At 41.3% G+C, this 17,080-nt stretch overlaps 1 protein-coding gene across 2 annotated transcripts in view; it reads left to right on the top strand.

Annotated features, from left to right (window-relative positions):
- ptprn2 (protein tyrosine phosphatase receptor type N2) overlaps positions 1-17,080 on the top strand; it is a 127,667-nt gene that overhangs the window by 2,588 nt on the left and 107,999 nt on the right. For both annotated transcript variants that reach the window (XM_058646598.1, XM_058646589.1), the window contains exon 2: positions 15,587-15,637. In XM_058646598.1, coding sequence (XP_058502581.1) covers positions 15,587-15,637 — 51 coding nt within the window. The remainder of the gene's footprint in view (positions 1-15,586; positions 15,638-17,080) is intronic.

The raw sequence follows: 17,080 nt of genomic DNA, 5'->3' as shown, positions 1-17,080 counted from the left end.
TAATTTATGCTTAGACTACTTGTGAATGAAGCACTTCTTACTCCCCAGTGTAGACCAGTCATTGAATTTTTAGTCTGCTTTTCTGTGTGTGTGTGTGTGTGTGTGTGTGTGTGTAAGAAGTCTCCATTGTCAAGAGTGTGGCTCAGAGTTCGAGATGATTATTATTTTTAATGAGTCCCCGTGTGGATTATGCTGTGAAAATGGAAGGCTTTGGATCAAGGTGTGGTGTTAGAGGAGCACTGTTCTTTCCCCTAAAGATGGTCCTTTAGGTCCAAATCAGCCCGAACAGTCATAACAGAAGGCTTTAAGGGTCTGGGAAAATCTGTTGCATAGTTATCTGCCAGTCTGACAAATTGACAAATTAAAGGTGCAGTGTGTAATACATTCATGGCGCGTTCCCGCTATAAGGTCTAGCTCAGCTCCTCAACGTGGGCAGGGTCAGTACGTGACACAAGCTAGTGACGAGCAAAGCAGTTGTTTTCGGTGTAACGGAATCATTAGAATCAGTTATTTAAAAAGATGAGTTCAGTACTTCCTGAGCTGAAATGTGACTGAACAGGTTGTGATTCGTCTCACGTTCGCTGGCTCTCGCTGCCGTCACTAAATACCACCAGACTCCTGTTAAACATTGTGATTTTAGACATGCCTTTGCTAAATGTTGGAGAGTAACGCATATTTTGAGGATTTTTAAGTCTTTTTAACTGATCTACAGTTCACCATTGTTTGGTTCGATTCTTGAGTCGTGACTCTTCCAGTAATGACACTCTCTGACCGATCAGTGGCCGGCAGTCTGTTGATATCGCATTTTTAGTATCAAATGAAAGCAACAATCGAGTAGTGCCGAGTCGAGTTGTGCTAGAACTGTGTAGTGGTAAAGCGTCTTCAGCTAACATGAAAACTTGAAACATGTTTAGTTTGTCCATTGTGCCGGCCTCCAAAGATTATTTACTTCCATTTTCCCCTGTGGACTTTTAAACTTCCTTAATTTCACTTCTGTCCTAAATGCATTCAACCTTTTATAGTGTAGGTCACACCTGCCTCACATCATTTATCGTCTCTCTAACACTTTGCGGTAAACTGCCATAAAATACAGTATGTCGACGTGCTCTGTGTGGTCACCTTCATTCTGCTGTGACGTCTATGCGGTTGTTTCCTTGGCTCTGGACTCTGGCTCGAGTCATTAAAAAGAACAAAACAGGGCACGGGTGCTTTCACATACTTTCCCTGTGCTTAACTGATTTCACTTACACTGAGACCAGTGGCTTCTAGTGAGGTATTCAGAGGCATGTTTAATTATTAGCCAGGCTGTTATTCCAATACCAATTTCACTAAAAATACAACAGTTAAATCTTAATTTTGTCATTAAATAAACACTGGGAGGCAGATGTTTATTTTTCCGTTTGAATAGTCACTTCACTGACTACTAGTGGAAAAACCTGTCGAAATGTACCTTGCACATGAACACCGAACACCTTGCGAGCAGTGTTGCTATCAGACCTGTCATTAAAATTCAGTTCAGCCTCCTTATTCTGTTTGCAGAGGGCTGCTTGTGTCCTGAATTCCAATAACGACAGTCTGCTAACTAGACTGGCAGCCATTTTACCTCTGCAACTTCATGTTTTGTTAGCGAGACACGTGTACTTGCTCACGCCGAGCAGATGCTGCATCACCTAACAAAGAGAAATATCATTCCAGTGCAATACAATTTAATAGCTTTTTGGAATTGCTCTCAGGAAGCTGTTTGACACGGTTCTAATATTGTGTTGCCAAATGTGAGCCTGTGTGACCGTGGTAATGGCTGAAAAAAACAATAAAGGGAGATTTGTTTAGAATTCAGTGGAGCAGCACAATACAATGATAACAGGTAGAGCTCTCCCAGTTTGCAAAACATTCTATTTACTGCATGTTTGGTACACAAACCAGCAAAAAAAAATAGCATATTTTTATGTTTTATACCATCCCTAGAAAGTTAAATCCAAATTTGTGACTCATTTTATAATCATATGTGTCTCAATAGTCATTATTTTTGCTCATAATTCAGCCTTACGCTGTATTTATAGTTTTGACCTTTGTGGACTTGCTGCTGCTGCCATTATCAATATCTTTTTATTTAATTTTCTTTCTCCTTTTCTCAGCTCTGAGCACAAATGAAGGCGTGTTATTGTGGATTGTGTGTTTATGATAGAGTTTGTACATAAAAGCTGTGTTGCTGAGTCTTTTCATTTTCGTCTGGCTATCGGCAGCCATCGCCTAATATTCCCAGACATGTTAAATTTGATTCATAGACAGCTGAGCTCCATCTATTTTGCCACAGGCCGCCTGTCAGACCACAGGTATCACGACTGAATGGCGATATCTAATCTCACAGTCGGTATAAATCATCCGAGAGGATTGAGATGTTTTCCAACAGCCAGGATTATGAAATTGGGTGTATATCCAGGTGGGAATAGACATGCTGCCACACTGGATGTGGTTTGTTTTTTATCATATACGTTGTGTGGTTTGTGTTGTCATATTTCTGCCTCAGTTGCTAGGACACTCTGCTTCTCCCAGGGCACCACAGTGCTCACAAGGTACGACGGGGCTTTTCTGTTCTTTTCATACCAGCAGTGCACAGGCAAATCAATGTATGTGACTTAGATAGTGTCTTATATACATGATCATGAGCTCATCTCACATCAACCATATTAGCAGTAGACTGGAGCCAACATAGCTGCCTGTTACGCCTTTATGAACCAGCAGTTTAAACTCTTCATATACCCATTCATCAATCTTATGCAGTGAACTGAACTATACGAGTTCCTTTTAGAACTCTGCCAGAGTGCACACTGAAACCAAATTATAATTTAAAGCTTCTGAAACACTTCTTGTTGAAAGCCCCTGCTACGATACATCCCACCCCTTCCTGTCTGGTCTTTCGTCAAAGCTCTGCCCTCGCGACACGAAAACACCGACTGTCTGAAGGCAAGCGGAGAAGAGAGAGTGTGCAGTTCTGTCTGTCAATAGTGTCGTAATCACCTGCAGAGAACACCTCACGTTATCCTAGTGAATTGTGTATAAAGCCTTGTTTAATTGTACAGGGCAGTTTGGAATGGTGCTTCTTGGTCTGGCTCGTGTTTCTACCACAGTGTGTGTGTGTGTGTGTGTGTGTGTGTGTGAGCCAGATGGCGATTGCTGCGTCAGCTACGTAAATATTGTGATGTCATAGCAATCTGACACGGAGTAGCCTGCCAAAAAGTTCCATGCGTGGAGGACATCCAACATTTTGTGTTCTTTCCTCTTGGCGTGTGGCTGTTTTTATCACAAGAAGAAGGAGAAAAGTTTTGTTTCAAGTGATGATTCTCACACAACTTCATTCATTGATGGCGATCAGGGCACGAGGAGGATTAGAAAGTGATTACAGACTATCGCTTTAAGTAAAAACTTATCCACGACGTCTCACACTTTCCATACCAGTGGCTTTGTTGTGTCCTTATCTCTCATGCACGAGAGGCATCTTGACTGGACTGATAAAGGGTCAGCTTGAGGCCGCTAACGTTTCGGCGATCAGTCTAAACTCCATAAACACTTTGAGGATATGGATTAGAAGTCTCTCTAGAATTAATAAAGGCTCGGAGTCATCCAGTAGGTGGTTTAAGTGTTTATAAGACGGCATTTTATCGTGCAGTTCATCGCCTCTGCACACAGGATGGTTAAATGAGCATTTGGTGTGTTAATAGGAAAGCCTGCCTCCCCCCCACACCCCCCCCCACAAATTTAATAACATCAGCAGCTGCAGCTGCAGCATTCAGCGTGCTGTGTAATTTATTTAACAGTGAGATTTTCTGCTGTCATCTGTTGCTGAATGTAATATAGGCCCATTGATTCTTCCTTATAAACAGCACACAGTGTAATAAACGGCTGCATTGAAGCAGCATAGAGTACAGCTGTTGCAGCCCCTTTTTTTTTTTTTTTTGCCATTTGGTTTCACATGAATTTTAGACTGATAAGCTATTCATGCGTCGCTGTGTTTTGGATTCACTTGGGGAAGATGGGATTTCTGACTTAAAAGTTGCAAGTGTGTCGAGCACAGATCTTCAGCGAAATTGTCACTAAGCGGGCTGTTTATTTCCTGCCTTGGGACGCTGCCACGGCTGGTGTGATAACAGACAAAGTGCAGTGTTTCTTTGTGACTCAACAGATGCTCGGAGGAGTGCGTCGGCTTTGAGTGTTTATTGAGACGAGCGGGTGGGAGCAAAGTGGCTGGCTGTGCCGCGTCTCACCCCACAAATGTCAGTGGCTCTTGAGAGAGGAAGGAAGTCAGAATTGTGTCAAGTGGATGCATCAAAGCCATCCGTCTCTTTAGTCTCCAGTCCTGCTCCAGTTCAAGGTGAACCTCGAAAGAAATTCTGGGTCAAGGAGGAAGTCTGCCACCAGAGAGGCAAGGCAGGTTGTGTGACATTTTCCCTGTTTTTCTTTGTGCACCATAATGTAGCATTAAATCACATTTTCAGAGGAAGTCTTTTAAATGTTGTGTTACAGTTTTCCCACTTGCACATTTTCCACGTGCTCCTTGAACTCTGTGGCTCACACTGTGACAGTGTGGAAAAAAAATGCAGTTATTAAAAGGAGGATCAAACATCTCCGTTGTGTCTTTTCACACCTATTTCATTTGGTCAAATGAAATGGTGCTGGCAGAGGCAGCAGTCACAGGGTCACCTCCATGTTGTTGAGCCCGTGATTTATAATGAGGACAATCAACCCTGTAATGAGGATTCCGAGGGCTGCAAGTTCAGCACCAGGATTAATCTATACCACCATCTCAGCTGTGATCAAAGCAGCTCGGTCTCACGTTGATGCTGATAAATATTCCAGACCGTTTCTCAGTGCAACGGGAAAACAAAATGACTGCCCGGTGGAGGCAGGGCAGAGGAGAGGTGGAGGTTTCTCCTTTCTTTGTCACTAAAGTTGTGTTTCCATCGTGGAACACTTGGGTTTGATACAGTACGGTGCGGGTTAGAACAGTAAATCCCTGGGTTGCATAATCAGCTGCCTGTCGTGGGTCTTATTTCACCATTATCTTGGGAAACCAAGGGAAAGCTACCCAAAAATGGAACGGTTAGTACTATTCCTATAGGAAGCGAAAAAAATACGTATCAGACTGTTCTACTGACTAGAAACAGGTCATATCTGTCGACTTTTGTCCTCTGTGAAGGACATTTGTGACAAATCTGTTTAGTTTGGAGCTCTAATGAAGCTCCAAAAGCTACTTGTGTGATTGGCTGCCAATATGACTGCATTCGGGGCCCTTCCTTTGTCTTTCTTCCCTCTTGTTGTATCATTACTTTCAGAGGCAGCTTAGAATGGCTTATGGCTTTATGAGAAAGTATCAGCTTAATGTTCGATGACCCTTTTGAAGCCGCGCTAATCAACAATCTAATATAAACAAAGGGGTCAAATGACACACTGTTGTGAGTGAGTGTTCTTCTGTGTCTGCTGGTTGTGTAAACAGGCAGCTGTGTGCCAGCACTTGGCAACAGCTGTATGCTGAGTCCTCAGAGGTCCACTATGGACGCTGTGATGTCAATGTTGTCGTCCCAGCCAGATGTGGACATACGTTTTGTGACCATGCAGACGATAACTTTGGATGTTTGCTTTGAAGGTCATACAGTTGCACACATCTGTACAACCACGTAAGTCCGGTCATTTTATTATAAATGGAGCTGCAGGCATGTACACACAAGCAGAACTGTGTAAGACTCTGCATTAAGGTATTGAGTTTGCTATTCATAACGAGCAGTAAAAGCATGATTTCCTTGAAAAGTGAATTCATAATTAGTGTTAGCAGTTATCCTACCATTATGCTTAGTATAATCTCCATTAGCTACGCCCTAAAGCATGGCTCGTCTTCCCGGCGTCCACATTAAAAACATACATTAAATACTCATATTTAACACTTAAGACTTTAGTTTATCCTCCGCCGTTATCCAGGATGGACATTTGTACAGAATGAACAGCCTAGAACTAGCCTGGCCACCCTGTTCTGTAGAGTTTGATGTGTGATACTGGTAAAAATCAATACTTTGCCACATAGGAATAGGAAGAAATTGGTTCGTGTTTGCACAGAAATTAAACAAGCGGAAATTATTGGTAAGCCTCACTCATTATTCTAACCCACTTCAGACTGTAAATACATTAAAGGAAGATTTGTAGATTTTCTTCAAGCTACAATAGAAGCATTTCCCTGAGGCCGTTATTAGGAGCAGGTAAATACAGGTTCATGCTTAAGTGGTTTGCCAAATGGACCTTTATTTGCATTAAAACAACCCAAGATACTCCACTCTGCAGCTGAGCAGTTTTAGTTTGGAGCTATAAAAATCCCGATAAGCCGCAGAAATGACAACAGGAATGTTATTTCCCCTGAATTTGCATCCCCCCCGCTGGCTTTGCTTCTGCAGGAAAAACACTGTAGCGTTGCGATAACCTGCACTTTTAAATGAGGTTCAAATGGTTCTCATAAGAGTTCAGGCTTTTACTTCATCTGGACGACTTGAGATTTCCCTCAGGGCCAGGTTGTGTTGGTTCAATCTGAGCTCTTCAGCACATTAGAAAGACGAGGCTTAGCTGTTCGACTCGCTCTGGTTCTGCACTTCAATTCCCAGTAACACCTTAGAAGAGGGGGGGGAGAAAATCAAATGTCTGAATCATTCAGCACGGGTCAGTGAAAAAGGTCAAGCCGGCCTATTTCTGGGCGCCCGGTTGCCACAGTGACACTGCCATCTTTAATTCATAGTCGCTGTCGCCTGAGGCTGGCGGCTGAGTGAGTGAGTGAGAGTGACCTGGAGTCCTGCGAGAAATTCTCTGGAAAGTTGGTGAATAATGTTTTTGGTCACACTCGTCTGGTGGTCAGGTGGTTCCATGTCGGGTTTCCTCTTCAATCAAAGTGACCTCAAAGCCCCTTCATGTCCTGCTTTTAGCTCCCACTAATTATTGCGCGGTAATTTCGCGAATTTAGCCTCTCTGTCATCAGAAAGGAGGGATTTGGGAAAACGTCGTAGTTTCCATTTTTTGCCCTGTTTTTTTGGACATTGAGACAAAAACTCAAACAAAGGTTATGTTAAATATGCTTTGCACTTTTCAAATGTCAAATTTAACATGCAAAATCTGGTGTTCGTGCACAACTACAGTGTTTTTCGTCATTTTAAATTGTTAACACACTATTTTAACATGCAATAAATTGGATATAACTGCCAGATGCTGAAAGTTATTCTGGAAAAATGGACAAAAGCAATTTAGTCCAGATGGACATTTTGAGGCTTGTTAAAGGGTTAAAGTGCTGTCATTGTTCAGTATGACTTTAGTCTTGTGTCTTTAATCTGTAGTTAAAGACCAGCTAATAATTGTGGCTTTTTATGATATACAGACAACTTATATTGAGCCTGTCGTCTCTTTCCAAGAAAGCTTTAGACCTTAATGGTTATATTTCTTCTGTAAATAATAGTAATACCATTAAAATGAAGATAATAAACCTCATCAGTCACTTAAAGGACTGTGATACACTCCGTTTCCTTGTGAAATGTGGGCGAACAAATGCCACAGACGTCCTCAGACACGGGCTGCACCAGCTTCCTGTCATGTACTGTGTATATAGACGAGCAGTACATGTGGACTGTGTGAAATGTTGGGAGGATAATGATAAACTAACCTTTGCTGAGCTGCTGACATGTGACATGCAGCTCTTGACAAGAACAGACCTTTTGGAGCGAAGGAAAGCCGGGGGCCATGTTTAATTTTAGCAGGAGAGCAGCCTTAATGACACAAGCTGTTTGAATGTGTGGACATGGTGTCAAGCTGACGCTGATTTGCTTGCAGGTGATGTTCCACTCTGCTGTCCCTGCTCCTGCCACGCTCCCCTTTTTCAATTCATTTGCACTTTTATTGCCACTGCACTGTTAAAAATGGCTTTTTTTTGGACGTCAGTACACGTGTGTGTGTGTGAAAGTGATTCCTGTGTCCTTGGTTGCAGATTATAATTACAATAGAAGATAAATCTGTGGCCACAGAGAGCGAATGAAACATGTCCTTAAATGCAGCACGCTGTGGGAGTGGCTGTGCTCGCTGCCAGCCTCGCAGCGGCCTCCTTGGCCCCTCACACATCACAGATGGTATCGCAGCACTGGCCAAACACCTGTGAGGGGGGGGAAAAAAAAACCTATGACTAAATCTCTGACCACTTGTTCAGCCTTGGGCTTTGCTTCATCCAGACATATTTAATGGGGCAAGCAAGGTCAGCCAATCACGGCCAGTGTTTGAGACGCACACTGGCAGCTCCTCCAGACGTGTCGTCAGTAAATGACTTGATGATGAACAGGTCAAAACGATCAGTCATTATTCTGATTAGATTATTTTCTCATTAGATATTCTCAGTTGTTTTCACCTAAATGAGCATTTCCCTTAAAAAAACAAAAAAAAATCTGATTTTGCGTTCTTAACTTCAGCTAAATTGAGCTGGAGATGAATTGTGTGTGTGTGTGTGTGTGTGTGTGTGTGTGTGTGTGTGTGTGTGTGTGTGTGTGTGTGTGTGTGTGTGTGTGTGTGTGTGTGTGTGTGTGTGTGTGTGTGTGTGTGTGTGTGTGTGTGTGTGTGTGTGTGTGTGTGTGTGTGTGTGTGTGTGTGTGTGTGTGTGTGTGTGTGTGTGTGTGTGAAAACAGTTAATTGTTTTGAAATTGAAATCATAATATAAAAACAGTGCTAATAGCAAATCGCAAAGGCGGCAAGTTCCTGCAAATTGAGCCACAAGTGAATAACATAATTAGCTCAGTGTCAGAGACTGTTTACTGCGAGGACCTATTATTCTCCTATTAGAATTTTTTTTATAGTTTCATTTATTTGACACAGTCTTAGCTTTTCAGATAATTGTTTTTTGATCATTTCATATATTTATGCCAATTAAAAAAATCAAAAAAAAAAAATGGAATCAGACCGTGTCTAAGAAGTCAACGTAGTCTTTAGAAGCGTTGAGTTTTGCGACTTGATCAAAATCGTGTCCACATATGTGATGATTTATTGTTTATTTTCCTCGAAAAAGAAACATTCATTCATTCTTTGTGAATCCTCCACATGAGGGTCGCGGGGGTCGACGGTGCCAATCCCAGCTGACATTGTCATTACTTATATGTTCTATTGAAAATTAGAATATGAAGTGGACTGATTTTGTATGGATCTTCCTCTCGAAACCTTTTGAAATGTTGTGTCCTCAGTGAATTTTATGTGGGCTAGAGTAAGTGTGTGGGACCTCCTTTGGCAATTTTTTTTTTTTTTTTAAACCAATAGTGTCACCTTAATGTGAGTCATATATCAGTACCTTATATCTTACCTGCTGGTTATACTCACCCTGCAAACCATACGACTAAGTAAGATTGTAGTACATATTTGTTGGAAGCAATTTGACTTTTAAAGACCATTAATTGTAATTGTAATAATTGTTGGGAAAAACTGCAAATTGAACCAAATGGTTCAGGTCTAGTGTGTGTGCACTTGTATTTGTGACCTCATCAGGACCAATAAGGCATATTTCATACACAAGGGCGACTTCATGTGCTTTACATAAGAGCAAAATAACATTTAAACCCAATTTACTTAAATAAAGCAATACAGAGTAATGAAGAGAACGAAAGAAAAGGAAAAGTTTGACTAAAATGGAGCATAAAATGTGATGGTTCAGTTCATTTATTTAAAATAAATATTAAAATAATGCAGATTAAAAGTGCAGAAGATTCATAAGCATACGAGAAAAGTGTTTTTAACCTGGACTCATTAAAAAGTCAAATTTCAGTTGCACTTGTAGTCCTCATGGAGACCAAAACCTGGTCCTGATGATGCAGGGGATGACTTCTGAGGAACTGGTTAAATTAAGGGCATAAATCCTTTGTTTATAGGTTTGTGCAGAGTCCTTAAAAGGAGAGCTGCACAAACCTGTGTGTGTGTGTGTGTGTCTGCATGTGTGCATTGGCACATATACACTGCTGCTGCTTACTTATACAACAGGTTGCAGGTTAGTTGTAATATGTCATGTATGCAGGGCTGTTTCTCTGCTGCAGAGCTGTGGACTGGAGCCTCAGAGGTTCAGGTCATAAGTGACTGACCGAGGTTCATTTATCTGCACGTTTACATTAACTTCTGCAAGAGTCTTTATGCAAAGCTGCTGACTGCATCTAATTACTGTAGCGAAAACAGGCTAATGAGACTAAATTCCCCAAGATGTCTGGAACACAACAGTGCACAGTGTATCATTAGTATATTCCATCATCTCCTGGGAGCAACAGAACTACCGCTGTATAAGAGTGAACTGACCCAACGCTTTTATTGACCCTCCAGAAATCTCCCTGCATACTGGATTTGTGAATTAGGCCACACGATGTCTATTTTGGGAGGAAAAGCTACGGCAAATTCAGAGCATCTGTTGTCAGCTCTCACACCTCGAGTCACTACGCTACTGGATTTCATAATTGATTAATGTGACACTTTTCACATGAATGGAACCGCAATTAATCATAGTCTCACGTTTGACTGCAGGGAAGTCGTGTTTTTGTGTGACTTGTCTTTAAAGAGTCGAAAATATTGTGTGCTTTGGGGGAAGCTTCACTGCTATTGTTTGTGATTATTCAATGTAGTGATTGACAGACAGAGTAACAGGGCTGATATGTACTTTTAAGTTTATTCATTTAATGTAACATTGACCAGTTATAATCTGGTTACAATTTAGCTGATTTTGTCTTCTTTTGCAAACTGAATATCTGTGGGCTTTGGACTGGTTTTAAATGAAGCTTAACCATCACGAAATTGACATTTATTTAGTTTTTTGACGTCATAAATTAGAAGAAAAGTAGTAAATTAAACAATATCAAATGTGTTGTCAGTCAACGTTGTGCAGGTTGACTGAGCAGCTTTTTTGTGTGAGCATATTCATATAGTAACGCTTTATATACAAAATAAGAAGGAACAATAAAGCTCACATCAAACAGTTTGAGGTTTAATGATGATGATAATAATCCACTGGAAAAATAAAACACGGCATCTCTTCGTAACTAATAAGCATCATGTCCTCTACAGTGCATCCCCACTGAGACTGTACTCGGCTCCACTGACAGTCATTGAAGAGCTGTCGTGATTGATTTCTAGAGAGGTTGACATGGTAACGGAGCATCGCCACTCAATAGTCAGTGTAGCACCTTTTGCAAAGCTCCTTTTTTTGTGTGTGTGTGAAATGGTCTTGAATGGCCAGAATTACACGACACAGCGCGGCTGTTCTTTGTCAGGTCGCTTCACTAAGATAAAATAAAAAAAAAAAATCACATTTTTTTTTTTTAATCACATTTCTTTCTCCGTCACGACTCCAGCATCCCCCCCCCCCCCCCTTTTTTGTTTTAAAGCTGGAGGTAATCAGCAGCATCCACTGTGATTGCATTTTAATTAAAAGGTGCCATTTTAATCATCTGGGGCGTGATGTCGGTGAAAGGGAATGTGGCACTATCAATCCTGTGTTCCTGCCCATCACACACAAAACATGTGCACACAGTCACACACACACACACACAGTCTAACGAACCATGGTTGGCTGGTTGCTTCGTTAAATGCAAGGTTGTAATTAATATTGAGAGCTGACAAGGCCTCACAGAAAACTCTAAATGATTTAAGCAGGGAATTGATGAAGAGGTGACGTTGAATGGATCGACACTAATTGCAGAGTGATGAGGTGCATGGTCAAGAGGGAACGTGTGTGGCTCCTCCAACTCGAGTGTAAACTCTAAATAAGTTTGTCCTGTACTGTAGTTTTGTTTCAGCTTTAAACATCTAAGTGAAAGGGGGAATTTTAAGGTTTCTTTTATTTGGAAAGATTCGGCTATGCAATGACGTGCAGTGATGAACACACTTCACCTTGACAACGTGCAATGTACGTAAAATATTGAAATAAAGTGTAGAACCTATACTCACTTGCAAAAATAGAAAATAAAACACACAAACATTCTGAGATTTAATTAAAACACTGACAAACACATCAACTAACTATAATATCGGTAGAAAAAAATGTTTTTCATCACTACTAACCTCTTTATTTTAACACTGTGTCCTAAAATACAGGTGCATAAACATACACATTTAACCCACAACCTGTATTGCCATTTATGTGGTCACTAGGGGGCAGCACAAAGGGCTTTTTAAATCAAACCTGACATTATTGCATCATAAATCTGACATGGACAACTCAGCAGACACAGACATGGAGTAAAACGAGCATGAGGTTGTGTTTGTGTCCATCTGGTGAATTTAATTTCAGTATCGACTCTAATCTTATAAACGTCTGACTCCATGCTCTGCTGCAATGCTCTGCTGTGTCTGCCGTTTGGTGATAAGCAGGAAGAATCCAGCGGCTTTATTTATTTGTATTTATTCCTCCCTGTTGTTGCTGTGATGAAAGCAGTGAGAGCTGCAGGTTTAAAAAAAACAACCCAAAAAAACCCCAGTGAGCTGACAGGTGCTAAAATGCTCTATAGAGCTGGAAGGAACTGTGGATTTGTCACAGAGTGACCTATGTTTTGTTATACGTGCTATAACGTTGCTCTGTATTATTTTGTGCGGAGGAAGTGTCAGCGTGGATCTGCTGTGGAAGAGAAGCACAGAGAGAGAAACTCATTTCGCGTTTTCTGCCAACAGACACAGTCTGGATTTTTAGTGGTTAACCCTTAGTAATTTGCCGTGGGAATAATACACATCTCCTTATATGGACATCCTGGGGGTGTGTGTTTATAGGTCACATGTTCAGGGTTTCGAATATTTGTTTCTTATGTGTTGTTGAGTCAAAGTTCTGATTCATTTTATATGACATTTTTAGAAGTAGTTATATAAAGTAGCAATTATTGTGCAGAAGTCACAAAATAGACCGTTTTTCTTTTCTTTTTGTTCTTAACAACGAGCAATGTGAACTTTGAACTGTGACGTATTTCCAAATTTCACAAATTAGTACTTTTTGCTCAGGTGTGTTTATATAGTTGCTGAAAATCAGATTGCCTAGGTTGTGCTGAAAAAAAGGATATACGACACTCTAAAATGCACATTCTTCTAGCCTCTGTATACACTGTACATTTTAACATATTACTGGAAAAAAGCAGCCAGAATGCTCTTTGTTCTAAGGGTTATTTACCTCTAAATGGAGCTGAAAAGGACAAAAAAAGCAGTATACAATGAGCAGTGAGCAGTTCTTCCAGTTCAGTTCAGGACATTGTGGCTTTTAGTTTTGTGCTGCAGAGCTGGGTGACCTTCCGTCTCTGTGATGATGCCCCACTCTACATCATTACACAGCCATTTCGCTGACATATTGAAGTCATTACTTCTAAAAGGTGTAATTTCATGAAATATGTCCTCCAGTCTGCATCGAAAATGGCCGCGTGTTGTCTCTACATAATCAAGATGCAAAGCCTCTAGTAGCTGCGGCAGACTGGAGAGGGAGAAATATGAGGAAACTCGGAAACAAAGTGCCTCGTCCCGATCGTCTGTCGCGTGTGTGTGTGTGTGTGTGCGAATTGATCAACAGAGTGTCTCTCCACCTGTCTGTCCTCATTATTAAAGGAGTCTGACAGAGGCGTCTCCTCCCACTCAGTCTGGTCTCTTATGCACGACCATGAGAAACTCGTTGCTGTCCATCGAGGACGCCGGGCCAAGAGGGCGCATCCGTTTCCATCACTCCTTCTGATAAACGGAGGGAGGAAAATAAAGATAAAAGAGGTGAAGACACAGTGCTGAGGCTGATAGAGTGTTTAAAAAATTCTCTCTGTGTCGTCAACAATGCGGCGGCGGAGGATCAGTGGTAACATCTTTCCAAAGGAAGGCCACGGGTTTGATCCCCTGCTCCGCGAGTCTACATGCCGGTTAGGGATGAACAATCATCAAAGTTTTATCAGAATCGCAATACGGCCGATATTTCTAAAGCCAAAATGTGTATCAAATGATATAGATGATGGATAGTTTTTTTTTTTTTTCATTTCAAACACGTGCAACATTTACAATGACAACATACATTTAAATCTCGCCATTTGAAAATGAGTAGGCAGAAGTATAAACTTATATGTTCCTACCCCATTCCTATTACAACACACAACTCAATTTATACACTATCCCATAAACAAGTATTTACAGTATTTTATACAAAGTTCTTAATGTTCTCAGTACAACGCAAGAATACGTCTGGCTGTCCTGGATCAAACTGCTGTTCTTCATTCTTATATGTATTTAAAATGTGTATTTTAAACTGATTTCTGTTTTTACTCTGCTAAAATGACCATTTTAGATGGAATATTGTCCTGATTTCCCAAAGTTGCGTATTTGGTGTTTTGGGATTTCCCATAAATAGCATTTTAGGACTTCCAAAACACAAACACCTGCTCCCTGAGGATAAAAAGCGGATACGATATAAAACTTTTTTATTCCCCTGAACTTGTGCTTGTGTCACAGGCCCTGAACCTTAAGTTTGTCCTGATGGCTTTGCCAGCAGCGTATGAACGTATGTTTTTGAATAACAAACTTTGAGTGGACATCAAGTCTAGAATATAAAAATACACACCGTTTACCACTGAACTGTTTATGTTCCCAGTTTCTCATTTCTTGACTGACGCTGTGTATTACTGTGTCGGCACATTTGGACCCTGAAAGTGTCAAACATTACATTTTTTTTTTTTCACCCTGCAGAGATAACTTTTTCTTTTTTTTTTTCCCTCCTCTCAACGCCGTCTTTTCCTGGAAATGTGTAAATGTGGCGGATCACCTGCGCACGTTGGCGAGCAGAACAATCAGTCCTCGACTCGCTGCAACTCCCACGTGTGAAATATGAACACAGGGAACAGCTACCCATAATGCTCTCTGCCATCTGTTCATTTATTAGTCTGGAACGCCCAGCCCTAGTCCAAGCGTTAAAGTTCATTAATATTCATACAACATTCATTTATGGAAACGTTGCCCGTGGAGTTGGGCTATTAGTGTCAGAGACAGGATAGGAGAAGTCACACTAATTGATGATTGATGGCTCTGCCATTAGCGGCGAGGCCCACAGCCAAAGTTAATGCCGTACTAAGCTGTACTTTTATAGAGTGGGATGATTTTGTGCAGCAGTCGAGTACATTTTCTCTACCTTCAGTTGTACGCTGTAGGTTTCCATTTATTGCTATTGTGTGTGTGTGTGTGAGAAGTGATTTGTTTTGTGCTGTCAAGACAGATGGAGGCAACAGCAACGTTGTGCTAGTAAAGCGAGTCGGCTGCAAGCGGTCGAAAAGAGTCTGTGAAGTGTTGATTATTCTGCGGCTCACAAACTTGCTCAGCAGTTTGATGGGATAAAATACTTCCTCCTCCTTCTCCTCCTCCTCCTCCTCCTCCTCGCCCTGCCCTGCACACACAAACTCTCCCTCAGTCTTACAGAGCCCGTTCTCAGATGAAGAAAACTGTTAAGCAGGGGTTTCAAACTCAAATGACATAAGGGCCACTGAGTGAGGGGGGGGGGGCGGGCAAGTGAAAAAAGGTCCACGTTGTTAATATTCTTTTTCCCTTCCTTGTTTTGCAGGTTGTCTGTTTGAAGACGAGCTCTGTACGCCATACGAGTTCTGCGTGAACGGTGAGTCACGTCCGCCGGCCACACATCATTATATTGAACATCAGCTTCGTGGTGTAAATCTAAAGCCCCCCCTGGTTGTATTTTTTTGTTTGTTTCTGTAGCTTCCCGGTGAGTGGAGAGCTTTATAAACATATAACTCATTTTATACAACGCCAAGGCTTTTTGATCAATACCCAGCAGAATTTAATTTTTTCCCTTCATACACCCAAACGGTCACGACCTCATCCAAAGCCCATCTCGTCCAAGAGGATGGAAGTGTCTGCGGTTGCCACGACAACGTGTCACCTGATGAATACGAGAGCGAAACGTCAGGGGCCTCTTTCCGCGGCACAGCGCTCAGTCAAATCACGCAGCAGGCTTTCATTTTTGAAGAGAGCCCTGATAGCATGTCGATATTCAAGGATCGTCCTCGCGACAGAGCCACCGTGAAAGGTTAATGTATTCTGCCGCGTTGAAGGCTTTGGCGCAGGAGATGAGGTTTTTAGGACACAGTGTTGTTGTTACAGGTGTACAGAGGACCTGCGTCTGTCCAGTGCATGTTTGATTCTGTCCTCAGTGGGATCATGATTAAGTCCCCGCGCCTTTTTTGTTGACTTTCTTTAGATTCATTTTAAAATCAATTTCATAAACAAGATGGGGGCCAACAAAGGGAGTACACACACACACACACACACACACTGGTAAACAATACAGTGCAAAAGCATGATGTGACCTATATGAGACAGCACAGGCAAACACACAGGACAAGCTTTGGAAAACACAAGGCTGGAGCCACTTTGAATATTCATGTAAAGGAGGAGAAGCTCAGGTCATATTAGTTTTGTATAAAGACATGATTCCAATACGTTTTTTTCATTCTCATGTGAGGATTTTCATTCTCATGTGTTATTATTTGTTCACCGGACAATAATTAAAAAAAAACAAAATAAGCAGTCAATGGCTGCATCGTCCAAGAGCAATGTGCTAAATATGCTTTTTGGAATATACTTCTTCTAATAATATTATGTTTATTTATAGATGTGGGTTCAGTTTATTCCTTCAAGAGTGATTATTACTATAAGTCATGCTTGTGTAATCCATCATAGTTAGTTAGTTAACACATTGGCATTCATATTAGTTGTTATTAGTGTGATGTTTCACTTTAATTTGTCGTTTAATGGGGGAAATGGCTCGTTCGTCTCTTATAGGTAACAACATGCACCTGCTTTACACTCTGGAAAACCCTTATGGATTAAAAATAATGCAATATGCTGTGCTGATAGTGGACGAGGCTGATTTATTTACCCTTTTGGACTGAGCTGTGCGCGCTGTTTTACCTGTAATGGTGTATTTCTTGCATGTTGGAGAATCAAATATGCAGGACTCCACCCTTCTGCTTTGAAACCAATGTTGGTGAAAACAGAGAAGGGGGAAAAAAAGGCAGCACAGACAAAGACAAATATG

Source organism: Solea solea, chromosome 1 (assembly GCF_958295425.1).
Source record: "Solea solea chromosome 1, fSolSol10.1, whole genome shotgun sequence".
Lineage (NCBI taxonomy): Eukaryota > Metazoa > Chordata > Actinopteri > Pleuronectiformes > Soleidae > Solea > Solea solea.
Note: the sequence above shows the minus strand (reverse complement) of the source record. Positions and strands in the feature narration are given on the sequence as shown.